The sequence below is a fragment of the Crinia signifera genome, chromosome 5 (genome assembly GCF_055691185.1).
Source record: "Crinia signifera chromosome 5, ASM5569118v1, whole genome shotgun sequence".
NCBI classification, from domain to species: domain Eukaryota; kingdom Metazoa; phylum Chordata; class Amphibia; order Anura; family Myobatrachidae; genus Crinia; species Crinia signifera.
Genome location: NC_139221.1, coordinates 240,017,338 through 240,040,111, shown reverse-complemented (window position 1 = coordinate 240,040,111; position 22,774 = coordinate 240,017,338). Strand labels below are relative to the sequence as shown.

General features: G+C 41.4%; 1 protein-coding gene across 9 annotated transcripts in view; it reads left to right on the top strand.

The window, feature by feature from the left end:
• Positions 1 to 22,774, top strand: part of RARB (retinoic acid receptor beta) — a 750,738-nt gene that overhangs the window by 545,391 nt on the left and 182,573 nt on the right. For 4 of the 9 annotated variants that reach the window (XM_083188725.1, XM_083188722.1, XM_083188720.1 and 1 more), the window contains one exon: positions 6,774 to 6,857. The exons of the other annotated variants lie outside the window; for them this stretch is intronic. In XM_083188725.1, the coding sequence (XP_083044851.1) occupies positions 6,774 to 6,857 (84 nt within the window). The remainder of the gene's footprint in view (positions 1 to 6,773; positions 6,858 to 22,774) is intronic. 9 annotated transcript variants of the gene reach the window in all.

The window sequence follows — 22,774 nt, the reverse complement described above, 5'->3', positions numbered from 1 at the left end:
AGCGATTCTGTGATGCCAGGGCGGGAACTGGCAGCCGTCGGAACCGGGTGGGGGTCGGAATTGACAGGTCCCATATTATCCTATGGGGAAAAAACGTTACAGGTTTGCCAGGCGATATCTCCGGTTCCCGGGGGGCTAGAGACACGGGCTAGGCTCGTTGGAAAGCCCTGGTCCTCAGCTACAAAATAAATGACAGGGGGGCACATGCCCGGGTGCCCCCCCCCCTGAATCCGCCACTGTGTGTGCGCTATATAAGAAACTGTTAATAAATAATTAAATAAATAAATTATAGAGCTTTTTAGAGAAAGTCACCTGAAAACCGATATGCCTTTATTGTCCATACTTTATTATGCTATTTAAAACACTTCAAGTGCAGGATCATTATTAGGAGTAGTGTACCTGAGTTTCTGCACTGTGTCCAGATATTTTACCTTCCTTTAAAAAAATTACCTACACCTATTTAAACAAAACTATATTTTTTAAATTATAGACCTACATCTCAGAATCAGGCAAATGTCTCCAATTATTTGATTGGCATGTCAGCTGAGTACTTTTAGGTGGAGAAAGGAAGAATAAGGAGGTATCAGGCTGTTGAGAGATCTCAGCAAGATACTCTGACATATAGTGAGAATGTTTCATCAAAGGGATATGTGAAAGTACTTGTCTATTCAGCACAAAGGAACTGAATCAGCAAACATAAATATACCATTACTTTCACCTTGGCTTCATTGACATTGCTTGAACAGGCCCTTGAAAGTCTTTTTTTTTTTTCAGTTTGTTACATGATTATGCAAGCAAGGTCAGACAGGCTAAGAAGGAGGCGTACTCCATAAGAGCTCCACCCCCTGCTGTGGGGGCAGGGCTCCAGGAATTACAACAGTGGCCAGAGTAGTGCACTTTATTTCGTAATGACTGTTACAATCATTGCTGGAGTCAGAATGCACACAATCCCCCTCCACCTCATACATCACTGACATGCCAGTAGGTTTGGACCATCTTTAATCATGTCTTTAATAAAGTCTTTAATCATGAGGTGAATAATCAGATTGCTTTGCTCATCAGACATCACTTAGGGGGTGTGAGGAGTCAGACTGTGCAGCTGGAGGAGCTGGATTTGGGTGGGAGATGCCAGGAAGGGTGAGGACTGAAGAGACCAGGTGTACTTCTCACAGATGGATTTTCTGCCCACAGGATTTCCAAGTTAGTTGAAGAAACTGGGATGTCAGTATGGGCTGCTCCTTCCTTGCTGGGCTTTATGGGCCGGTACACATGAGGAAATGCTAGTTTCTACATGTTTGTAGTAATACAGGGTAGTGATAGGGCTGCCTAATATATTATTCAGCAAACTCTAAAAAAGTTTTTGGAATTTGTGTGAAGGTGGCATTGGTTCCCGGAGCCCGATCCTCATTATGCAAAGATAGTCAGGAGTTGTGAAGAGAAATCATGTGGAATTATTCCACCAACATCACATGCGTCCACAGGTCATTAATTCTTTACTTTTACTGAAGAAATAATAATATTATTAATATATTGCTTATCTTCAGTAGGACTCAGTCGATTCAAACCATAGAACGTAGAGGTCAGTCCAATTAGGCGCATGTCTGCGAGTTTGTCTCATGAAATTCAGACTTGAGCACAAATGTGGCCACCAGCAGAATTATACCAATTATTAACACCTATTTGTGGTACTTGCAGCGGTGGTTTGCAAAATTTCTATCGGACTGCTCCATATCATGTGCACTGTGATAGCTAGAAGAAACTTTAGCCAAACCAACTAGCGTTCAACTCTGTATTATTCCCATTATATGCGGTGAAGAAGATTATGTAATGATGAAAGCACAAAGTAGCCACGGATGGTGTCAAAATCCCGGTGGTCGGAATCCCGGCGGTCAAAATACTGATGCCGGAATCCCGACCGCTGAAATCCCGACAATTTCTCCCTCTATGGGTGAACACGACACCAATAGAGTGAGAATAAAATAGTGTGCCAAGCATAGCGAGGCATCGGGGCCTCAAGGGGGGGGGGGATCCACGCACCCCCCTTGTCGGGATTTCAGCGGTCGGGATTCCAGCATCGGTATTTCGACCGCCGGGATTCCGACCGCTGGGATTTAGTACTGAATCCAGCAGCCATGTGTCCTGGCTTTAGCCTGTATACATCATTTCCATTGATCCCTGAATATTCATTGATAACTTGTGATAATCTTGTTATACAATGATAACAATATATGGACTGACTTTTAAAGCACCAGTTTGCATGATTTTCAATTTGTACAATAAAAATACTAAACAGTAAAATAATCAGGGAGATACATTTCTGTAATTCATACTAATGAAGGGTTTTCATCTAGAGCTATTTTTCCCTTACTGAATAATACATGAATTGCAGTATCTCAAGCAACTGCTAGTATTTTTAAATTAATTCTTTCTTCAATTACAGCCTTTAAACATGAATAAATAAATAACAAAAATATATAGGACTGTAAGTAAAGGATATTCCCTGTTGTATTTAGTAAATGTAACAGCGATCACTTTGGCACGTGATAGCATGTCAGTCTTATTGGTCTTGGCATGTAAGGTGTTTGCTTCCTCCAGTCTAACTGTAAAGGACCACAGAATATAAAGCTGGGCACACGCAAACCTATTTGTGGAGAGCCAATTATTTAGCCCAAATGCAGAGTACCTGTATCAGTGCCGAATCTAGCCAGGCGTGTTATAGCTAGATCCGGAAATGATACAGGTACTCTGCATTTGACCAAACAAATGGATATTTAAAGGGGCTCCTGTTAGAAATAGGTTGAAACTACCACAGTCCATTTTCCTCCCTGACAGATGAATTGAATTCAGGGCTGAGGCATCTAGGGACCTAAAACATAATGACACTCATTCAGTATTGTTAGTCTGTGCCATTGATACACTGAAATTAATTGGTTGTGATTTGATGTTACATAACGACCACTCCCCAGAGGAGAAGATGGCTCCATGCAAGTTAAGAGGTGAAGTGCCAGTACCTTTCGCCATGAGGGGAAAATGCATAGAACTGACATTAGTTTAGGGCTAAAGGCTACACTACAGTGATTTGCAGATGATTTCACCGATTTCGGCTGAATCATGCTGAGATATCGGCCCATATCGGATGTGCATGACATACCATCGGGTCCGATGCGCAGCCCCGTGCACATCGGACCTGAGTCGGAGGTCCGACCTGCGATTGGTTCCTGATGGCGGCTCCAGTTTTGAAATAGCCGTGGAACACGTGCTCTCATACAGCCGGGTGGATTGACAAACTCTCTGCCCGGCTGTTACCACAAGCGCACCTGGGCCACGACTCTGTTCGCCGTGGCGACCTGGCCCCTGGGGTTTGTTGAGCCCTGCTGTAGATCCTTTGATTTGTTCTACACATGTTAAGAGTGAAAAGATTAAACAGCACATGAAAGTATGACCTACTGCCACTCTGGGACCACTTCTTCATTTAAATATTTATGATGTTCTAAAATAACACTCAGTCAGCTTCAGTTATGACTTAAGCATGAGTGTGTGATTTGATCTTATTGCAGAAGTACAAAATGTGTATCATAATAATTCTCAAGACAAGGCACAAAATTAAATCTACTTATATTAAAGGAAGAAACCTATTGCAAATCCTTCCACAAAACAGGAAAAGGTCGGTACCTGACCATCTACATGTTAAACCCCCATCTATCTAATTAAAATACATTTTCCTTCATAATACATTTTGGGATTATAATTATTATTATTTTTTTTTTTTTTTGGGGGGGGGGGGGTATGTTGGGGAAGAATTCCGTTTTTTTTTTTTGGTACATTGCATTTGGTAAACAAATCCATGCCGTCTCAATCTGTGATGAATTTAGTGAGAGATTGGAACTATCTTCCATCAGAAGCCAGGGGGACAATTGTAAGAATTGATCCTCAATCGCATCCCATTACTTATCTGAACCAGTCCGTGACTCTTCTCAAAATGACTCATGTTATGTGAAAAAGGGACCGATTCAGACTTGTTCACAAAGGTCCGAATTCGGCCCCAATGGTGGGGGAGCGTTCATATGCATAGTCACTCATTCGCATAATGATGGACAGGCAGCCACAGGGCTTTATGGGCATCCCCCCAAAATAAAAATTGGACGAGCCTATGCCTGCTTGTGGGGGGGAGGGTGTCCCCAATTCACCAATCTCTGTTCAATATAAAAGTAAGTATAGGCTGTAAATGCACTGAAGTCTATAGTAAAATAAAGTCAGTATTCAGTCTACTTCTTATTGGATTAATCAGTTTAGCCCAGGTTGTGCACAGATAATATAGTCTAACTGACTGAAGCACTCATTTAACTCCATTTAAGTATGGATATCCTTCAATCTTGGACAGTTGGGGTGCCTTTAGGACCGTGTTTGAAAACCGTCAGTTTAGGTAATCAAATTAGATAGGGTTAAATTGATGGAGGATGGCAGTGATAGATCTTTTGCTGGAAATGTGTGTTTTTCTTTAACTGAAAAGTGAAATCAGGTTCATTTAGGCTGTGTTGAATGTGATTATTTTTGTTCTATGTAAGAGATTGCATGAACTTATGAACCTGTTGTAAAGGTTCTACTTTGTGACAGTAAGGATGTGGCATTATTTTTTGTAGACAACATTATGTAAGGGTATGGATTTGATGGCTTCCTAGTAGTCATGTTGCCATATGACCTAGTTGGTATCTATCCTTAGGTACTATAATTTTGGTTATTATGTTTTATTTTCCTATTAATCACTATAAGGGATTGACCATCACATAGGTGTCATTATGGAGGACACAATGTTGGTGTAATCATTGGAAAAATTGTGGGTTATTTCGATGGCACAATGCTCCTGTGATAGTGCGGAATAAAAGAAAGTGAAAATAGAGGAATGCTTCTCTTCCTTTTTCTTTCACTAGAACTTCTTACTCAGTGTAATGGATGTACATGATCAAATATATATAGGGAGAGGCAATAGACTCCCCAGCCTATATAATATGAAGTGTCACACTTGCTGAGGCTTATAGTGTCACACATGAAAAAATGCAGGAGCACTATTCAAACATTACCAATTACAGTTGTAATATAGTTGACAATAAATTTTGCAATAAATAGAGGTTTGTTGGGGGGGTTTTTGCACAATTTTTTCCAGGTTTATGCACTTTCCCGCCATGTCCAGTTAACCTCATCAGGTAAGTCCGAAACATTGTAAGGGTTCAAGCCTGGAGCATGGGACACCCCCAAAACCAGCTCAGGCAAACCTCCCTGAAGCATCACACTAGTGGAGCAAGTGGACTGTTAAAGAGTGTTATATGCCCTTTCGCATCGCACCTCAAACCCGGGTTTTTGCCGATTTGACCCAGGTTGAGGTGCAATGTTAAATCTCCAAACCTTATAACCAGAGTCGACAAGCCCAGCAATTCAATCCGGGTTTAAAGAAGATTTAAAGCTGGATCGCCTGTGTATAAAGGGCGACCTGGGTTTAATGTGAACATGCTGGACCCTAGTCGGACTCGGGATCGAAATCCTGGGTCAGTGATTTGAAAGTGGTATTAGATAAATAAGAGCAGCAACTGCATGTGTTAGGAGTGGTACAGAGGTGAAATATAATTGTGTGGCAGATCCGTCAATATGCTGTGATAAATATCTCATAGGTGATTGATTGTTTTATGTGTATTTTCCTGTTATTTTTTAGGACTGATTAAATGTTTCTACAATGACAAATGTTTCTATTTTGACTTACTGTATATACCACGAGTACGATGGTCTGTATGAAAGTAAGTCATGTCTGTCCGATCTTTGTCTGAGTCCTGTAACAGTTCCTGCACAAGCTGTATTGCTGTTATGATGAAGAACCTCCAAATAAGGATTTGCAAGTGTTTTTTTTGTTCATTACTATGTTTACATTTACAGTATAATCTCCTTAAAACTAACTTTCAAAGGTCAGCAAGTATGGTGCATGTAGTTCTAATACTTCTCTTCGTTTGAAGAATATTTCCCTGTTGTACTTTGTTAAACCCTTAGTATTTTTTAAAGTTTCTATCATGTCCCTTATTTCTCTTCTCTGCTCCAAACTATACATGCTCACTGCAGTACAGAGCCAACCTGTAACACACACAATGGACCGTGAGGTGGATGCAACTAATTTTTAAGGTGCCTACATACAGTGAGAGGTGTGCTAGATGTGATTTGAGCTATACAATTTGGACCAGTGATGCAAAGCAGCGGAGATTTTTTTGTAGCTGGCTTTTAAGCTGAGACAATTTTCTTGTAGGTGTATTTTAAAGACAGATCAGTGAAGCCATGTTTTCTCCCTTATAACTGTGGAGGGATGCGGTCAATATGCCGGCGGTCGCAATCTCGATTGACGAAATACCGATGCCGGAATCCCAACCGCCGCAATGCCAGCACTTTGTCCCTCTATGGTTGTCCACGACACCCATAGAGGGAGAATAAAATAGTGTGGTGAGCATAGCGAGGCATCGGGCCTGCAGCGAGCCCGCAAGGGGGGAGCGATCCATGGCCCCCCCTTGTCAGCATTTCGGTGGTCGGGATTACGACGTCGCTATTTCGACCGTCGGGTTTCCGTCCGCCGCCATTTCATACTGAATCCACTGTGGAGGCTCGTTTCCACAGTGCAGTAATCAATATAATAAAGTAAAAAAAAACTGAATTACAATTTATTCGACACTATCAGCTGAAGCACAGTTATTTTATTAGTGCTGGTTTTTTTTTACTATCATCTATTATTTATTTATTTACAGTTTCTTATATAGCACAGCAGATTCCATTGCAATTTGCAATTGTAAACAGAGATAAAACAAACTGGGTAACAGACAGACTTGGAGGTAAGAGGGCCCTGCTGTAAGCTTACAATCTATAGATACAGTATATATGTATGTGTATATGTCTAGTGTCCGTGAGTCTCCGAAACACTGTCATCTGCTGGCAGAGAGTGAAACTGCATCTCTTTCTCATACATGCACAAACACAGAAGGTAGCAGACTAGCTTTCGAAGCTTTTGCTTCAAGCGGGCTTACTAGTCATTTATAATTACCATTGTGATACCTGTGCAAGTATTTCATTAAGTTTACTAAAAGTATACATTTTATACTTATGCATATAGAAAAGTGCAAATAAGTTTAAGTTATTATTTTAGCTGTAGTGTGTATACATTTATAATACATTTATAATACACACATTATTTATATATATATATATATATATATATATATATATATATATATATACACATATATAAAGTGCTATCCCATAAAGGTATGTGTACAGATTTATAACTTATTTAACCCTTTCCCGACATTGCCTTTTAAGGTAATTTTTTTTTTTTTTCCTCCTTGTGTTCAAATAAGCGTAACTTTTTTAATTTTCCGGCTATATAGACACATGAGGGCTTTTTTTTTGCGGGACAAGTTGTACTTTCTAATGGTACCATTTACTATACCGTATAATATTCTGGGGAATCAGGAAATAATTCAATGTGGGGTAAAAAAAAAAAAAAACGCAATTCCACAATTTTGCGCTGGTTACGTTTTTTTTGGAGTTCATAGTTCGTTTAAAATGATGGGTTATCTTTATTCTATGGGTCGTTATGATTCCGGTAATACCAAACTTATATAGTTTTCGTTACATTTTACCACTAAAAAAAAAAATAGAAAATGTTACGGTTTTTCGAATTTGCGTCGCGTCGCCATGTTCTGCGGCTTATAACTTTTTTATTTTTCCACCTACGGACCTGGGTGAGGGCTCATTTTTTGCGGGCTGAAGTGTACTTTTTAATTAATACCATTATGGGATATGGGCGACTTTCTGATCTCTTTTAGCTATTTTTTTTTGGGTAGGCGATGCGACCAAAAAGCGTAGTTTTGGCGTTGGGGATTATTTTCCGTTTACGCCTTTAACCGTGCGGGATAACTAATGTTATATTTTAATAGATCGGACTTTTAGGAACGCGGCGATACCAAATATGTTTATTTTTTTTATTATTTATTTATTTTTATTTGGGAAATGGGGAAAGGGGGGTGATTTGAACTTTTAATATTTTATTATTTTTTTTTTATTTTTAAACTTTATTTTTTTTTTTTTTTTACTTTTACTACAAGGCCCCCTAGTGTACTTGACCACTAGGGGGCGCGATCGCCTGTACTAGGTTCAGCCATAGAGCTCTATGGCTGAACGTAGTGATTTTTTTCACTTCCTAATACATCCTGCCTGAGGCAGGATGTAATAGGTATGAATACACGGACAGCACAGGGGTCTACATTAGACCCCTGGCTACCATGGCAACCGATCGGCACCCTCCGATCGCGCTGCGGGGGGCCCCGATCGGCGCCGGAGGGGGGCGCCCCCCCTCCGATCAGCTATTTAAGCACTGCGGGCGCTTTGCCCGCGGTGCTTAAAGGGTTAAACGGCCGCGATCGGCGAACTCGCCGCTCGTGGCCGTGAGAGCAGGGACATGGCTGTAATATACAGCCATTACCTGCTCTCTATCAAGCCAGCTCACTCCGTGATCATTATTAGTAAGGTAAAGAAGGGTGGCAAGAGGTGCAAGTAATGATGTGTTTTTTTATTTTATTTTATTTTTAAATGGGGGGGGGATGTAAAATGTAAACAAAACCTCCCAAAAAAATGATATCTCAATTCTCATTAAAATCTATTGCATGCATGGTTTGTAGCTGAAAGATCCAAACCATTTCTTCTCTTGACAGGTTATTGGCCAGATCCTATTTCTCCCAGTTTTACAAGTTCTTTGGCTTTACATCATACGTAATTCAAACCCAGATGAATTGACTTTTAAAGTGAAATGTCTGGAGAGTGCTTGACTGTCTACTTTGTTTTAAATGTTGCGGGTGTGTTTCCTGGATCCTCTCTTTTAGTGGTTTTCTAGTCTTCCTTATGTATTTCTTTCCACAGTTGAATTTCAGTAGGTATATAATAAGTGGGGCGCCCGATAGTGCAATATTGTTTTATTTTAAAATGACACAAACATAAAAACAGATGGTCACTCTATGTACACGCCCCTACGCGTTTCGTCACTGACTTCGTCAGTGGCCAACGTGACGTGATCCAAGCCCCTGGCAACCAGCACACGCTTCTAGCTGATCCAATGCCAGCCTGCAGCAGCCGGAGACGCCGGCAATTTTCCCCGAGTCTGCCTTGCAGTGGTCCCATGAGTTCAACCATTCTGTAGCGGTGATTGACGCTGTGTTTGCTGATTTTGCCAGTGGAAATGTTGTGAACCTAGTGGTAACCAGCCCACTCCAGACGTGTAACTCGGTACAAGTCTTGTACATAGAGTGACCATCTGTTTTTATGTTTGTATCATTTTTAAATAAAACGATATTGCACTATTGGGCACCCCCCTGTTCCCTCTTTTTTCCTAGAATTCATCAGGTGCCTTTGGATAGGGCCCTTTGCAGTGGGGAGCAGCGGTCCAAAAAACAAGAGGACAAGTGCATAAATATTTCTGGTTTCTGGAGAGCACTACAGCCCTGAAAAGGACTATTTAAAAGCAGGTGTCAGCGCTCCATATCCCAAAAAATTATTTTGATATAATAATAAGTATAACAATTCATGAAGTTTTTGAATCTATGCTTCTTGGTGTTACCCATATTGCTGTAGAGAGAGAGATTTAACTTGCTGCATGTTCAGGGAAACTTGGTAACTGCTGTTTGACTTTTGTTTAAACTATGATGATTTTTTTTTTGTTAATTTACTGTAACTGTACCAGGAAATAAAGAAATTGAAAAATATTTGTGAATAGCTTTTCCATTTTTATTCTGCCAAGTTTTGTGCTCACCATACTCTTACTAGTAAGATCAGAATAAACTTTATTGGCCATGTGTTCTTGCGTATACTAGGAATTTGGTCCGGATATCAGTACAGTTACAAGCAGGGAACACAAGGGCAGGCGTGACATACAAAGACATTTCAACTGTTTATCAACATACAGTGGATGTTAAAGACGACTCAATTTAGCATTAGTTTGCAGAACATTGTTCAATTGGTGAATTGGTATCGGAAGGAAGCTTCTCGCAGTTCTGGATGACTTGGCAGGGATCGACCTGAAGCGTCTACGCGATGGGAGAATGTCAAATAGGTAGTGGCCAGGGTGAAGCTTGTCTGCTGTAATCTTCACCGCACGTTTCTTGACCCTGGTTGAGTACAGTTCCTGTACAGGGGGGAGGTCAGCCCCGATGATCTTCTCTGCTGTCCTCACCACCCTTTGCAGTCTGCGTTTGTCGGACTCATGTGCCCCTCCGTACCAAATTGGGATCGAGGAGCATAGAACGGATTCCACGATTGCCGTGTAGAAGATACGCATCAGCTCTGTTGGGATGTCGAATTTCCTGAGTTGTCTCAGAAAGAATGGCCGCTGCTGGGCCTTTTTGATGGTAGTGTTTATGTTGGGGCCCCATTTGAGGTTGCGGGATATTCTTGTCCAAAGGAATTTGTAGGACTCGACCTGTGGAACCACGCTGTTGGAGATGACTAGTGGGACCAAGGTGTTCGGTTTTCTTCTAAAGTCTATCAACATTTCAACTGTCTTGGCAGGGTTCAGGTCAAGGTTGTTCATGTTGCACCATTTGGTTAGCCTCTCCACCTCCCTTCTGTATGTGGTCTCCTTCCCTTACTCAATAAGGCCAATGACTGTGGTGTTGTCTGCAAATTTTATGATTTTTACTGACTGCTCAGCTGAGGAGCAGTCATTGGTGTAGAGGGAGAAGAGCAGGGGGGAGAGGACACATCCCTGGGGTGCACCAGTGATGATCTTCATTGAGTTGGACGTGTAGGCTCTGGCTTTCACCACCTGTTCCCTAGCTGTTAGGAAGTTTACAATCCAGAGGCATGTTTGTTCAGGGACTCCTAGGGCGAGAAGTTTGGGCTGCAGGATGCAGGAGGAGATTGTGCTAAACGCCGAGCTGAAGTCGATGAATAGGACTCTCGCATGGGTGCCAGGGCGATCTAGGTGTTGCAGGATGTAGTGTAGCCCTTGGTTGACTGCGTCTTCAACACTGTTCGCACAGTATGCAATCTGTAAAGGATCTAGATTTGAGTTGGTCACTTCTATAAGGTGCTTCAATACTAGTCTTTCAATTACTTTCATGGCCACTGATGTCAGAGCAATTGGCCTGTAGTCATTTTGGTCTTTCGCAGGTGACTTCTTGGGCACCGGAACAATGATTGAGCGTTTACAACAGGCAAACAGTCAATCCCGGGATCGAGCATTTTTCAATACCGAATCCCGGGATTAAAAAAATGCCCCGGGATTGGCATCCCAAGTCATGCGCTCTTTAAACATACACTCCATTTTTCCTATGTAGGGTAGGCCACATGGGCCAACATTTTGATAAATTCCATACTTAGATGTACAGGTTAAATGGTGTCATATGATTTACCAGACTGGGGATGTTGAGAAGTGTCTCCTGTAATTAAATACCTGCAGGTAGTACAACCACAAGTGTGACAGCCATTCCTGGGTTCCGCAACATCTGCTTTTACTAAAAAGTCTACTTTTACTGTTGTTTCGCCCCCCTTCAATTAACATTAGCTATTAACTGTCTCATATAAGACACATTTGCTTAAGACACATTTAATTAATAGTGCAAAAAAAAAGCTGCTTTCTGAGGCATTTAAATAAATAATTTAACTTTTTTTATATTAAATACAGATATTTGTATTTTATTTTAAAAAAAGTGAGATAAGAGTGTGTGTATGTGTGTGTGTGTATATGTATATATATATATATATATATATATATATATATATATATATTAGGGCGGAGTGAAAAAACTAAAATTGGAAAATTCAAAATCGGCTAGTGTGGGAAAGTTGTGACTTGACCTGAATAAGAAACGTGCAAAAGCATTTTGATCTGAGTCAACATCTTCTGTTCTGGCAAGAGGCCTAAAGTTTCACTTTTTTTGGTGAAAATTACAAAAACTATGAAGATGCTCCGATCTAGTTATAATTATGTCAGGATGTCTTAGAGTGGTTCATTAATATACTTTAGCATAGTAAAAAACAGTACGAGCTTGTCCTAGTGCAAAGTGACTGACTGGCGGGAGAAAAAATCCCTAATAATTGACCCATTTTCATGGTCACAATTGTGAATATTGTGTGTTTTCTCCTGAACGTGTTTATAATAGAAGAAGCACAAATACTCTAAATGGAATTTCATTGACACTGTGTGAAATATAACACTGCATAATAGCCCTTAATCAGACCTGATCGCAGTACAAATTTGTTCTCAAAATGGGCATAACAAATGCTGCATTGCAGGTGGGGCAGATGTAACATGCTGAGAGAGTTAAATTTGGGTGGGGTGTGTTGAAACTGAAATCTAAATTGCAGCAGGTATTTACCCTGCACAGAAACAAAATAACTCAACTGTCTCAACACAAATCTAAAGGTGGCCATACATCTACAGATCGATTGTCAGATCTGGCTGGTTGGAACAAATACCTGGTAATATCTGAATGACAGTTTTTGGCAGTTTTCCAGCATTTCAAAACAAAGCGCTCTCATCCATTACCAGTATTTTGTTCCAAACAGACAGATCGGACAATAGATCTGTAGATGTATGGCCACATGAACTCCCTCTGCACATGTTACATCTGCCCCACCTGCAGCTGCATTACAGCATATAATTATGTCAAAGATAAGCCAATATATTAACAGTTAAATACATTAAAGTGCATTATGCTGTAATAAGTATTGCTGATCAATCCTGCCTAGCAGGGCTGTCTTTTTGTATGGGCTTAATGGGCACTTGCCCAGGGGCCCCCGGCGTATAAGGGCTGTATGTTGATAGCTGAGGATCCCCTTTTATCAGGGATACCAAAATTTTGAAAATCGTCAATGGGGAACTGCAGATATCCAACTTCAAAGCAGCAGTCCACATCCGACCTGTTAATTACAATTTCCAGTCATATTTCTCAGGTTCTCTCTGACACTAGCGGCTTGTCTCTATCATGCCCAGAACCAGAGATATCAGCCTTCCAGCAGCCGATCCCTGCTCCAGCTCCAAACGTCTGGTGTAGTTTTATATTTTTGTCAATGGATTGCTCTAGCTCCTGATCGCTGATACCCAAGTTCCCAGCACCTCCTGAAAGTTGGGACTCTAGGTTTTTATACTAGGCTAAGAAATCTATTTCCAGATAATGGCGATATCTGCAGTCAAACAAGCTGCCCTTCCACCGGAAAATGACGAATATTAAGCCCACTCCATTATCCAACCGTCCCCTGTGTATAAAACACCCCCTACCTCCCTGGAAGTCATTTACAAGGGACCCTTCATACAGCTCAGTGCCCCCTTCCACACGTTAGTGTTCACCCTCCCACCACCTGTGCAGTAAAGGAGTAATTAGCAGAAGTTATGCTGTGTACACACGGGGGAGATATATTGCTCAGCCATATATTGCTGAGCAATATATTGCTCAGTTTCTCCTGTTCATCAGCGACCAGAGATGGTCGCTGATGAAAAAGAAACTGCTGGGGGGAGCCCGGCAGTGGTAATCAGCTGGTCGCAGCAGCATGTTCCTGCGACCAGCAATCACCACAGGGGCAAAAACGGGAGCGCGCACCCGGCGATATATTGCCGGTGCACACTCCCATTGCGGGCAATATGGTCGCTGAGCGACCATATTTCCCGCGATTTTGGACAAAATCGCCCCCGTGTGTACGCACCTTTACAGCTCCAGGTCCTACATGTTGAATGGAAGATAGAGCACCCCCTGCCACCCGTGGGACATCAAAGCTGCTGCTGATACAACCCCCCCACCCCTAGGAGGGGAGAATGGGTAAGGGCCCCAGTGCATTGCTTTGCCCAGGTGCCCACACTGCTGTTAAGACGGCCCTGCTGCCTAGAAATGAACACAGTGATTGGCATATATGTACTGATGGGCACCACTCATAGAATGATTAACCTGTTATTTTTTGAATCAATGTTCTTGGTTTTTTTCCCCCTAAACATTAGATGTATTTGTTTATTTATTTATTTACAGTTTCTTATATAGCTCAGCAGATTCCTTTACGCTTTACAATAGTAGACAGTGATAAAACAAACTGGGTAATGACAGACAGACTTGGGGGTTAGAGGGCCCTGCTGCAAGCTTACAATTTATTACATCATAATACACTTCAACGTATTTAACAGTTAATATATTGGCTTATCTTTGGCATAATTATGGGGGTTATTCTAGTCCATTCTTTCTGACAAAATCCTTCTTAGATGGACAAAACCATGTGCACTGCGGGTGGGGCAGATGTAACTTGTGCAGAGAGAATTAGATTTGGGTGGGGTTTTTCTTCAAAGTGAGATCTATATTGAAGTGTAAAATCATGCAGTCAGTATTTTCCCTGCACAGAAACAAAATCACTCACCCAAATCTAATACTCTCTGCACATGTTACATCTGCCCCCCTGCAGTGCACATGGTTTTGTCCATCTAAGAAGGATTTTGTCAGAAAGAATGAACTAGAATAAACCCCAATATGCTGTAATGCAGCCCAATCATGTTCCCAGTATAGGGAATGCAACACTGTTTTTCTGTCAATAAACAGAAGTGATATGTAAAATGATACATTAGACAGTTTACACTTACTTGTAATACTTATTGTAACCGTTACTGTTTTTCAATAACAGACTGCAACAGTTATGTCTTATTTATATACACAGGATTGTCTATCTTTGTATATGCACTGCAAAGAGAGCAGCATAAATCCAATTTCATGTATTTCAGTGACACTGTGTGAAATATAATCATGCATAATGGCCCTTAATCAGACCTGATCGCAGTACAAATTTGTTCTCAAAATGGGCAAAAAAATGCTGGACTGCAGGTGGGGCAGATGTAACATGTGCGGAGAGATTTAAGGTGGCCATACATCTACAGATTTATTGTCCGATCTGTCTGGTTGGAACAAAATCCTGGTAAAAGATGAGAGCAAATGACAGTTGACCATTTGCTTTGAAATGCTGAAAAACTGTCATTCAGATATTACCAGCTGTTTGTTCCAACCGGCCCAATCTGACAATCAATCTGTAGATGTATGGCCACCTTTAGATTTGTGTGAGTTATTTTGTTTCTGTGCAAGGTAAATACCGGCTGCATAATTTTTACACTGTAATTTAGATTTCAGTTTCAACACATCCCACCCAAATTTAACTCTCTCAGCACGTTACATCTGCCCCACCTGCAATGCAGCATTTGTTTTGCCCATTTTGAGAACAAATTTGTACTGGGATCAGGTCTCATTAAGGGCTATTATGCAGTGTTATATTTCACACAGTGTCACCGAAATTCCATTTAGAGTATTTGTGCTTCTTCTATTATAAACACGTTCAGGAGAAAACACACAATATTCACAATTGTGACCATGAAAATGGGTCAATTATTAGGGATTTTTTCTCCCACCAAAGTCATTCACTTTGCACTAGGACAAGCTCGTACTCTCTTTTACTATGCTAAAGTATATTAATGAACCACTCTAAGACATCCTGACATAATTTTAACTAGATCGGAGCATCTTCATAGTTTTTGTCATTTTCACCAAAAAAGTGAAACTTCAGGCCTCTTGCCAGAACAGAAGATGTTGACTCAGATCAAAATGCTTTTGCACGTTTCTTATTCAAGTCAAGTCACAACTTTTCCACACTAGCCGATTTTGAATTTCTCAATTTCAGTTTTTTCACTCCGCCCTAATATATATATATATATAATGCGAACAGTCGTCACTCGCTTTCCTGGTCAGCTGCGTGGTGCTCGGGGCAAGGGGGTATGTAGGAGACGATAACCCGGCACTCACATATCAAAGTAAGGTTCACAGTTCAAGATACTGTACTGCCTGACGACGGATCCAATAAAGGGATCCGAAACGTTGCAAACGCAAACTATGAGCCTGTGAACCTTATTTTGATATGTGAGTGCCGGGTTATCATCTCCTGTATATATATATATATATATTGTAGCAAACGACCTTCCACCATAGAAGACGCTGACGCAGTTGTAGGTAAAAGCAGTCCATTTACTTAAACAGCACTTCAAACAGATATTTTCCAAAGCAAGTTTACTGGGACCTAACCAGTCCTCAAACAGCATGTACTGTGCATAATCTCAGGCTCCCTGTCACTAACCCACTTGCCCACCACCCTCTATCCCCTGGCCACTTGCTGGCATCAGGAGCCCTGAGCCCTTGCACTAATGAGCTTTAAAAAAAGTGTGACACGTGTGCCTGATTACTGGAAGCGCTTGCTCCAACACCTGGACAGGATCTGCATGGATGGGATTCTCCAGTATTTCTATAAAGACCCATACACATTGGACGATATTGAGCTGAAAGCTGCTCAAAACACCAAGTTGAGCCTGGCCTGGCAATGAGCATCATCTCTGGGAAAGCTGCTCATCTGTTTGTATTACCAGCAGATGAGCTGATTTGTGGATGGCTTTGCATAGCGCTGCACTATGCAAAGCTGTCCGCCCCTCGCTGACCGTGCCGGGCAGTGGGAAAGTGGCTCAGTGTGAATGCAGCGATGACAGCGGTCATCGCTGTCCATACACACTGGGCATAATTGCCCAGTGTGTATTGACCTTAAGTCCTAAACCCAGGTAGTTTTGGCCTGGGGAAACTGAACAACTGTGCCCTGCTCTGCAAATACCGGCATCCGGACTGTAGTGCCACTATCATCATATACAGTGTGTGTATATATATATATATATATATATATATATATATATAAAGCACTTACCCCCCACGACGTGAGGAATGGAGCCGGCACACGGAGTTGAAGAATAGGTGATTTAATAAGTCAGCATCATGTAGACAGTAACAGCTGCCAAAATTTTCGGGGCGTGGGCTAATTTCGGGGCGTGGCCTATACTCGCAGCTCTCCCACGAGAATACGCCCCCCATTTTGCCACTATGGGGGCATGACCCAGAGGCTCTGTGAGCCTCTAGCCATGCCCCCAGCCCCCTGGCTGTGGGAATAGACGCTGTGCGCATGCGCACAGCGTTTATTCCCTGCTGCTTAGCAGCCGACAGGGGGGACTCCCAACAACCCCCCTTCACCGCGGGACACTGCTGTCCGCGGGTGGGACAGCGGGACAGGCCCTAATAATCGGGACTGTCCCGCTAAAATCGGGACTGTTGGGAGGTATGCATCGTGGGGGGTAAGTTCTTTTTATTATCAACCTTTATGTGCCTGGCTTTGTACATTTTACCAAGTGGAGTGCTCACCTGTGACCCCTTCTTATAGGAAGAAATGCGGGCGTCACTCCAGGACTTTTCTTAGTGCAAAAATGTAATGGGGGTCAACGGCGTTTCGGGCCCATCATGTCCTGATGACGGGCCCCGGCCAGAAACGCCGTTGACCCCCATTAAATTTTTGCACCAAGAAAAGTCCTGGAGTGACGCCCACATTTCTTCCTATATCTACTGGTGTATCTGTATGCTAAACCTGGGAAGGCAAGGTTTCCTATTTATATCCTTACTATTCAGGAGTCTCTAGTTGATATCATTTGCTGCTGAGTGATTCTACTGATTGTTAATAATTGTATCTATGTAAACAGGGGAGAGTCCCTATGCATATGATATAAAAGGCAATTGCAGATAATAATTTTAAAAAATAGTTTAAATGAAGAAAAATCATAAAAAAATCTTCATGGTGTCCATAAATACCTTTTGTACATGTACTTCTGCCCCACTTCTGGTGATTAATTTTCATTTTCTGCACTTGTGTATGTCCTGGTTCCCGGAAGTGTTAGGCTGAGCACATCTGAGGCACATTACATGACCAGTGATGCAAAGCAGCGGCAACAGTCTCTTAAGCCGAGACTATTTTCTTGTAGCTGTAAAACAGGCATGTCCAAACTATGGCCCTCCAGCTGTTGTAAAACTGCAAGTCCCATCATGCCTTGCCGCAAAATTGCTATTAGGGAATGCTAAAACTATGGCAAGGTATGTTGGGATGTGTAGTTTCAAAACAGCCGGAGGGCCACAATTTGGACATTCTTGGTGTAATTAATATAAGGACAAATCAGTGAAGCTACTGTATGTTTTTCTCCCTTATAACATTGGAGGCTTGATTCGATGATGTAGTAATAACATATAATAGAGTAAAAAAAACACAACTGAAGCACACAGTTATTAGTGCCCATTGTGATACCTGTGCAAGGTGTATTTAAATAATTGTACTAAAAGTATAAATATTTATACTATACTGCGTGTGTGTGTGCAAATGCCTTGTCGTAAAAGTTAAAGTTATTATTTTAGCTGTAGTGTGTATTATATACATATATAATAATAAAGTGATATTCCATAAAAGTGTGTGTACCGATTTTAGAGCTTATTTAAAGTTTATTTTAGTTTTAAGCATATCGTAGGATCTACTGTATTTCTGTTTACTATGTTTAATGCATGCAGGGGATTCTTAACTGTTAGTTTACTTGTTAGTTACTTGTTTTATTGTTGTCATTGTTCCCAATAGTTAATATTGTCCCTGAGTTTGCATACAACTGGATCAGTCCCCTAGTACAAATAAATGTTTACCCAATAACACCATGACTCGAAGGATATGGTGTAAATGTGTTAACATTATTTAACTAAAGAATTTAATGTTATTGGCTTTTTTCTATTTTCATTTTTTAACTGTAGAGGTTGATTTTTGTGTGACCTACAGTATTTGTCAAGCTGTGAAAATTGTTATGCAACATTGCACCATATATTATTGTTTACACCTTTTCAGAATTCACAAACAGGCACGTAACAAGGGATGTGCAACCAGTGCCTTTGCCTAGGACACAAAGCTGAGGGGGCAGGAAGTTGCTATCCAATGACACCTGCCCACTTGTGGGGTGCCTGAAGTGTGCACCTGGCAGCCACCAGTTTCTCTGCAGCTCCACCAGCACTTGCATACCTCCCAACATGTCCCTCTCCAGGAGGGACACAATGCTCTGTTTCTGGACATCCCTCTTAATATATGATTGCTTTCACCTGTTTTGAACAGGTTAAGTGATAAGAAAGGGTTTTCACCACCGGTAATAGCAATTATAAATTAAGAGAGAAGTCCAGAAACAGAGCACCGTGTCCCTCCTGGAGAGGGTCATGTTGGGAGGTATGATGCTTGTCATGACATCACATGTGTCCTGGGTATGGCACCAGAGATTCCATGAAATATTTATATCTGTGTTTTACACTTTAGAATGTTTTGTATAATGAAGCATAATTTTACTGTATGTAATTCTTACCATCATCCTGGGGCGTAGGACTGGATTAAGCCTTTGGGGGACTCGGGGAGAGGGGGGTGTATATTAAATTGTGCATACCTTCCAACATTCCAAAATGTGATTTTAATGTATAGAGACACTCAATTCAATAGCCCCTTCAATATGTTGGGCATTCTAACTTATGTAATGTAAACCCCATCAATATAATTTTATATAAATGGAATAAACTTGTGTGTGGAATGAAAGACAACATATCTGGCACATAACATATGTGAATGTATGGCATGTCAAATATAAATATGTGCAGAAACATCATAAATGTGTTTAACATGTGGTTTGCACTTGCATTCTTTGGTCTATGTTCATAAATGATCCACTTCATTTAACAATGCTGCAAGCTGGGTGTCATTAAATAATTACTGTTCAAAAACACCCTTAACATATATGATTTCAGTACAGGTAACTGCAATAGTAAGGTCTCTGGGAAGTTTAGAAGCTGCACATTTTGCACCGGATAAAACAAGTCATAGAGGGTTTCTATCTGTATTATATGACTTTATGGAATTATAAGTTATCGAAAATGTTTGTACAAAAGGTATGTACATATTGTGCTGTAACTTTTAGCCGCAATGTTCAGTGGGATTTTTGTTACCGGTGATGTCACAGATGTCAAAAAAGTATCACTGATAAAAATCTAAACATTGCCATTAAAATTCCACTTTCTGGCCAACAATGTCCAAACTACACCATTTGAGGTTTCCTTTGAGGTTCATCATGATTACAGTTATTATATTACAACATTATTGCAATGTGATGCTAGCATGCATGTTAGTTTATAATAAGCTCAGTAATACATTACACAGATCTTACAGATAGCATATAAATACATTTAATGTTAATATATAGTTGTATCCATTATGCATTTAATTATTTTAGTTTGAGAGTGCTAACAATTTAAACAGTCTATTTCTACATATTAAGATATTTTTTTGTGAATATATCCAATTACTATTATAGCATAAGACCACCCAAATCCAAAGAGTAATCTCATTTTGCACTATTCCAGAAAAGTAGGTGCACACTTGCATACCTATATGGTCTGGTTTTGTGCTGTTTCAGCTGATTTGCACTTAAGGAGCCCACACACGCACCGATTCCGGCGTGCGTTGTGGGCTTAACTAGCACACATAGCATTGCATCGTATGCGTTGTGCATACGATGTGCATGCGATGCGATGCTATGCTAGAAAAAGCTAGTACAAAAAGTATGTGCAGCACATACTTTTTGTACTGTACGATGAGGTGCCGCGGGAGCGCGCACCCCATCGTACAGCATCGCACCGCCGGCAATGGTGCGTGTGTGGGCACCTTTAGACGTTCCATTTCTGTTTGCACGTTCCTGAGAAGCCATGTTAGTATAATTGCCGACAATATACTTGGTAATAAGACTCCTATGGGACATCTGTCACTGATCAGTGTTCTTGAGATAAATCAGAAATCATTGATTACCATGGTGGCTAAATGATTATTCCCATATGATGATCATACTGTACTGTATGTTTGTTTTTTCTGTGAATTGAATGTATTGCTGTTTGTTTTGCCTCTGATCCTTAGCTGTATGTTCTTTACTATCTATTTGTATTGCTATTTGTTATTTTATTATGATTTAAGAAGATGTTTACCTTATTTAGGGCGGGATGTTCTAACATCCGCTGCCCATTATCGCCCCCCTTCGCCGGCCACCACATTCTTAATAATCGCATATTCTCTAACATATGCGATTATTAACGCAAGGGACAGCTCTTGTGATAAGAGCTGTCCCTTGCGATGCAGTGCCGGCACTGGACTTCCGGGTCAGAGACCCGGGAGTCCGTCTGCGCATGCGCAGAGTGATGGGGACGGCGGGGGGCATGCCGGGAGGGATCCGTGATGGAACCCCCACAGTAGCGCTGCAGTAAGAAGCCCATAGGCTTCAACAGGAAATCGCCAGCTTTTGTTGGCGATTCCCTCCGCAGCGCTGCCACTGCGGAGGGGCCATAGAGCATACATGAATTCGGTAAAAACCCTGATAACTGGGTTTTTACCACATTTCTGCTTTAGAGAATCTCCCCCCAAATCTGCCATATATGGGGTGATGTGACAGCACTTAACCAACCTTATCCACTCTGTGTAATTATTTTTCTGTATTGTACCTGTAGTAAATGGTATATCTATAATGAGTTCAGGGTGTGCATTTTCACAGGATTTTGCGCATGTGCAGCAGGGAAATGGATCAGAGCAGCGCCACTATCTACCGATGAGGGAAGGGAGCCCAGACTGAGGTTGTAAATGGGCCCCATCTTCTCTTGATGCACCCTGGACTGTAGACTCTGCTTAAGGACCTTATTCAGGTCCATTCGCTCCCCCGCATGTTCACATGGGGGAGCGATGTTTAGGGACTGCACACATGCATAAGTATTTATGCGCATGTGTCCCGTTCGCACCTAGCAGTGCAGGTGGGGGCGACAGGCTGCGCCCATGGGAACGACCAGCGTTTCATGGGTGTTCTCATGAAAATGCTGGGCATTCCCATGGTAATTCGTTGATGATGCGGGTGCCGGGGGCTGGCAGCTGATGTCAGTGAATTTGAGGTGCCCACCCATTTCCCGTACAGGGAGCCCACAGATCTAAAACACTAGATAGTGTCTTAGATTTGCGTGCACCTTAGAAATCATTTGATGGTCAGCGACCATTGAATGATTTCCTCCCCGCATGCAAGCTGGGAATGGATGTTTATTCTAAACATCCATTCGCAGGTGTGCGGGCAAATTTGGTGTGCGAGGGGGGCAGCGTTCGTGCGGGCGGCGGTTAAACCACACGCAAAGCTGAGAATTTTGCAGCTTTGCGTGTGAACCTGAATAACCTCCTAAATCCAGTTGCACATTATTAATGTACAACTGACTTTATATTGTATACACGGTAAAATAACAAAGAAATGTAACCTGCACTTGTAGTTATCTAAGTCTATTGTAGTGCACAAATATACTGTTGTAGGTGTGGCCCATTATCTCCAGATACACCTTTTTGGAATGGCACTGCCCATTAATTTACACTAGATTACTTGATGGTGGTCATAGTAGAGTAAAATTATGCCGTATACATTTTTATTTCTGTCCTTTTTAGCTAAACCTGAAATCGCTAGTTAAATGAAAGGAAGGTGACAATATTAGCTGTTTTCTAAATACTTTATAGTTCTAAGTGAATAAATGTTATCACTAATATAAAAAACTGTATAATAATAGTAATAATAATGATTAGGCATTGTGCCTATAAGCCTGGAACGTGTTATCCTAGCCTGAAATATGTTTATGGATGAGGAGACGGGTGTAGGAGCAGCAATTTACTAATCTAAATGTTGGTAAATGGTCCTCTGAAGAGGGAAGCACTACATCCTTCTTATGTTGAAGAAGCGAAAGGAAAAAACAGCTTTCATCGATGCCTCAACAGTGGCCTCTTGTGCTGATGGGGGCCTGCAGGAAAGGGG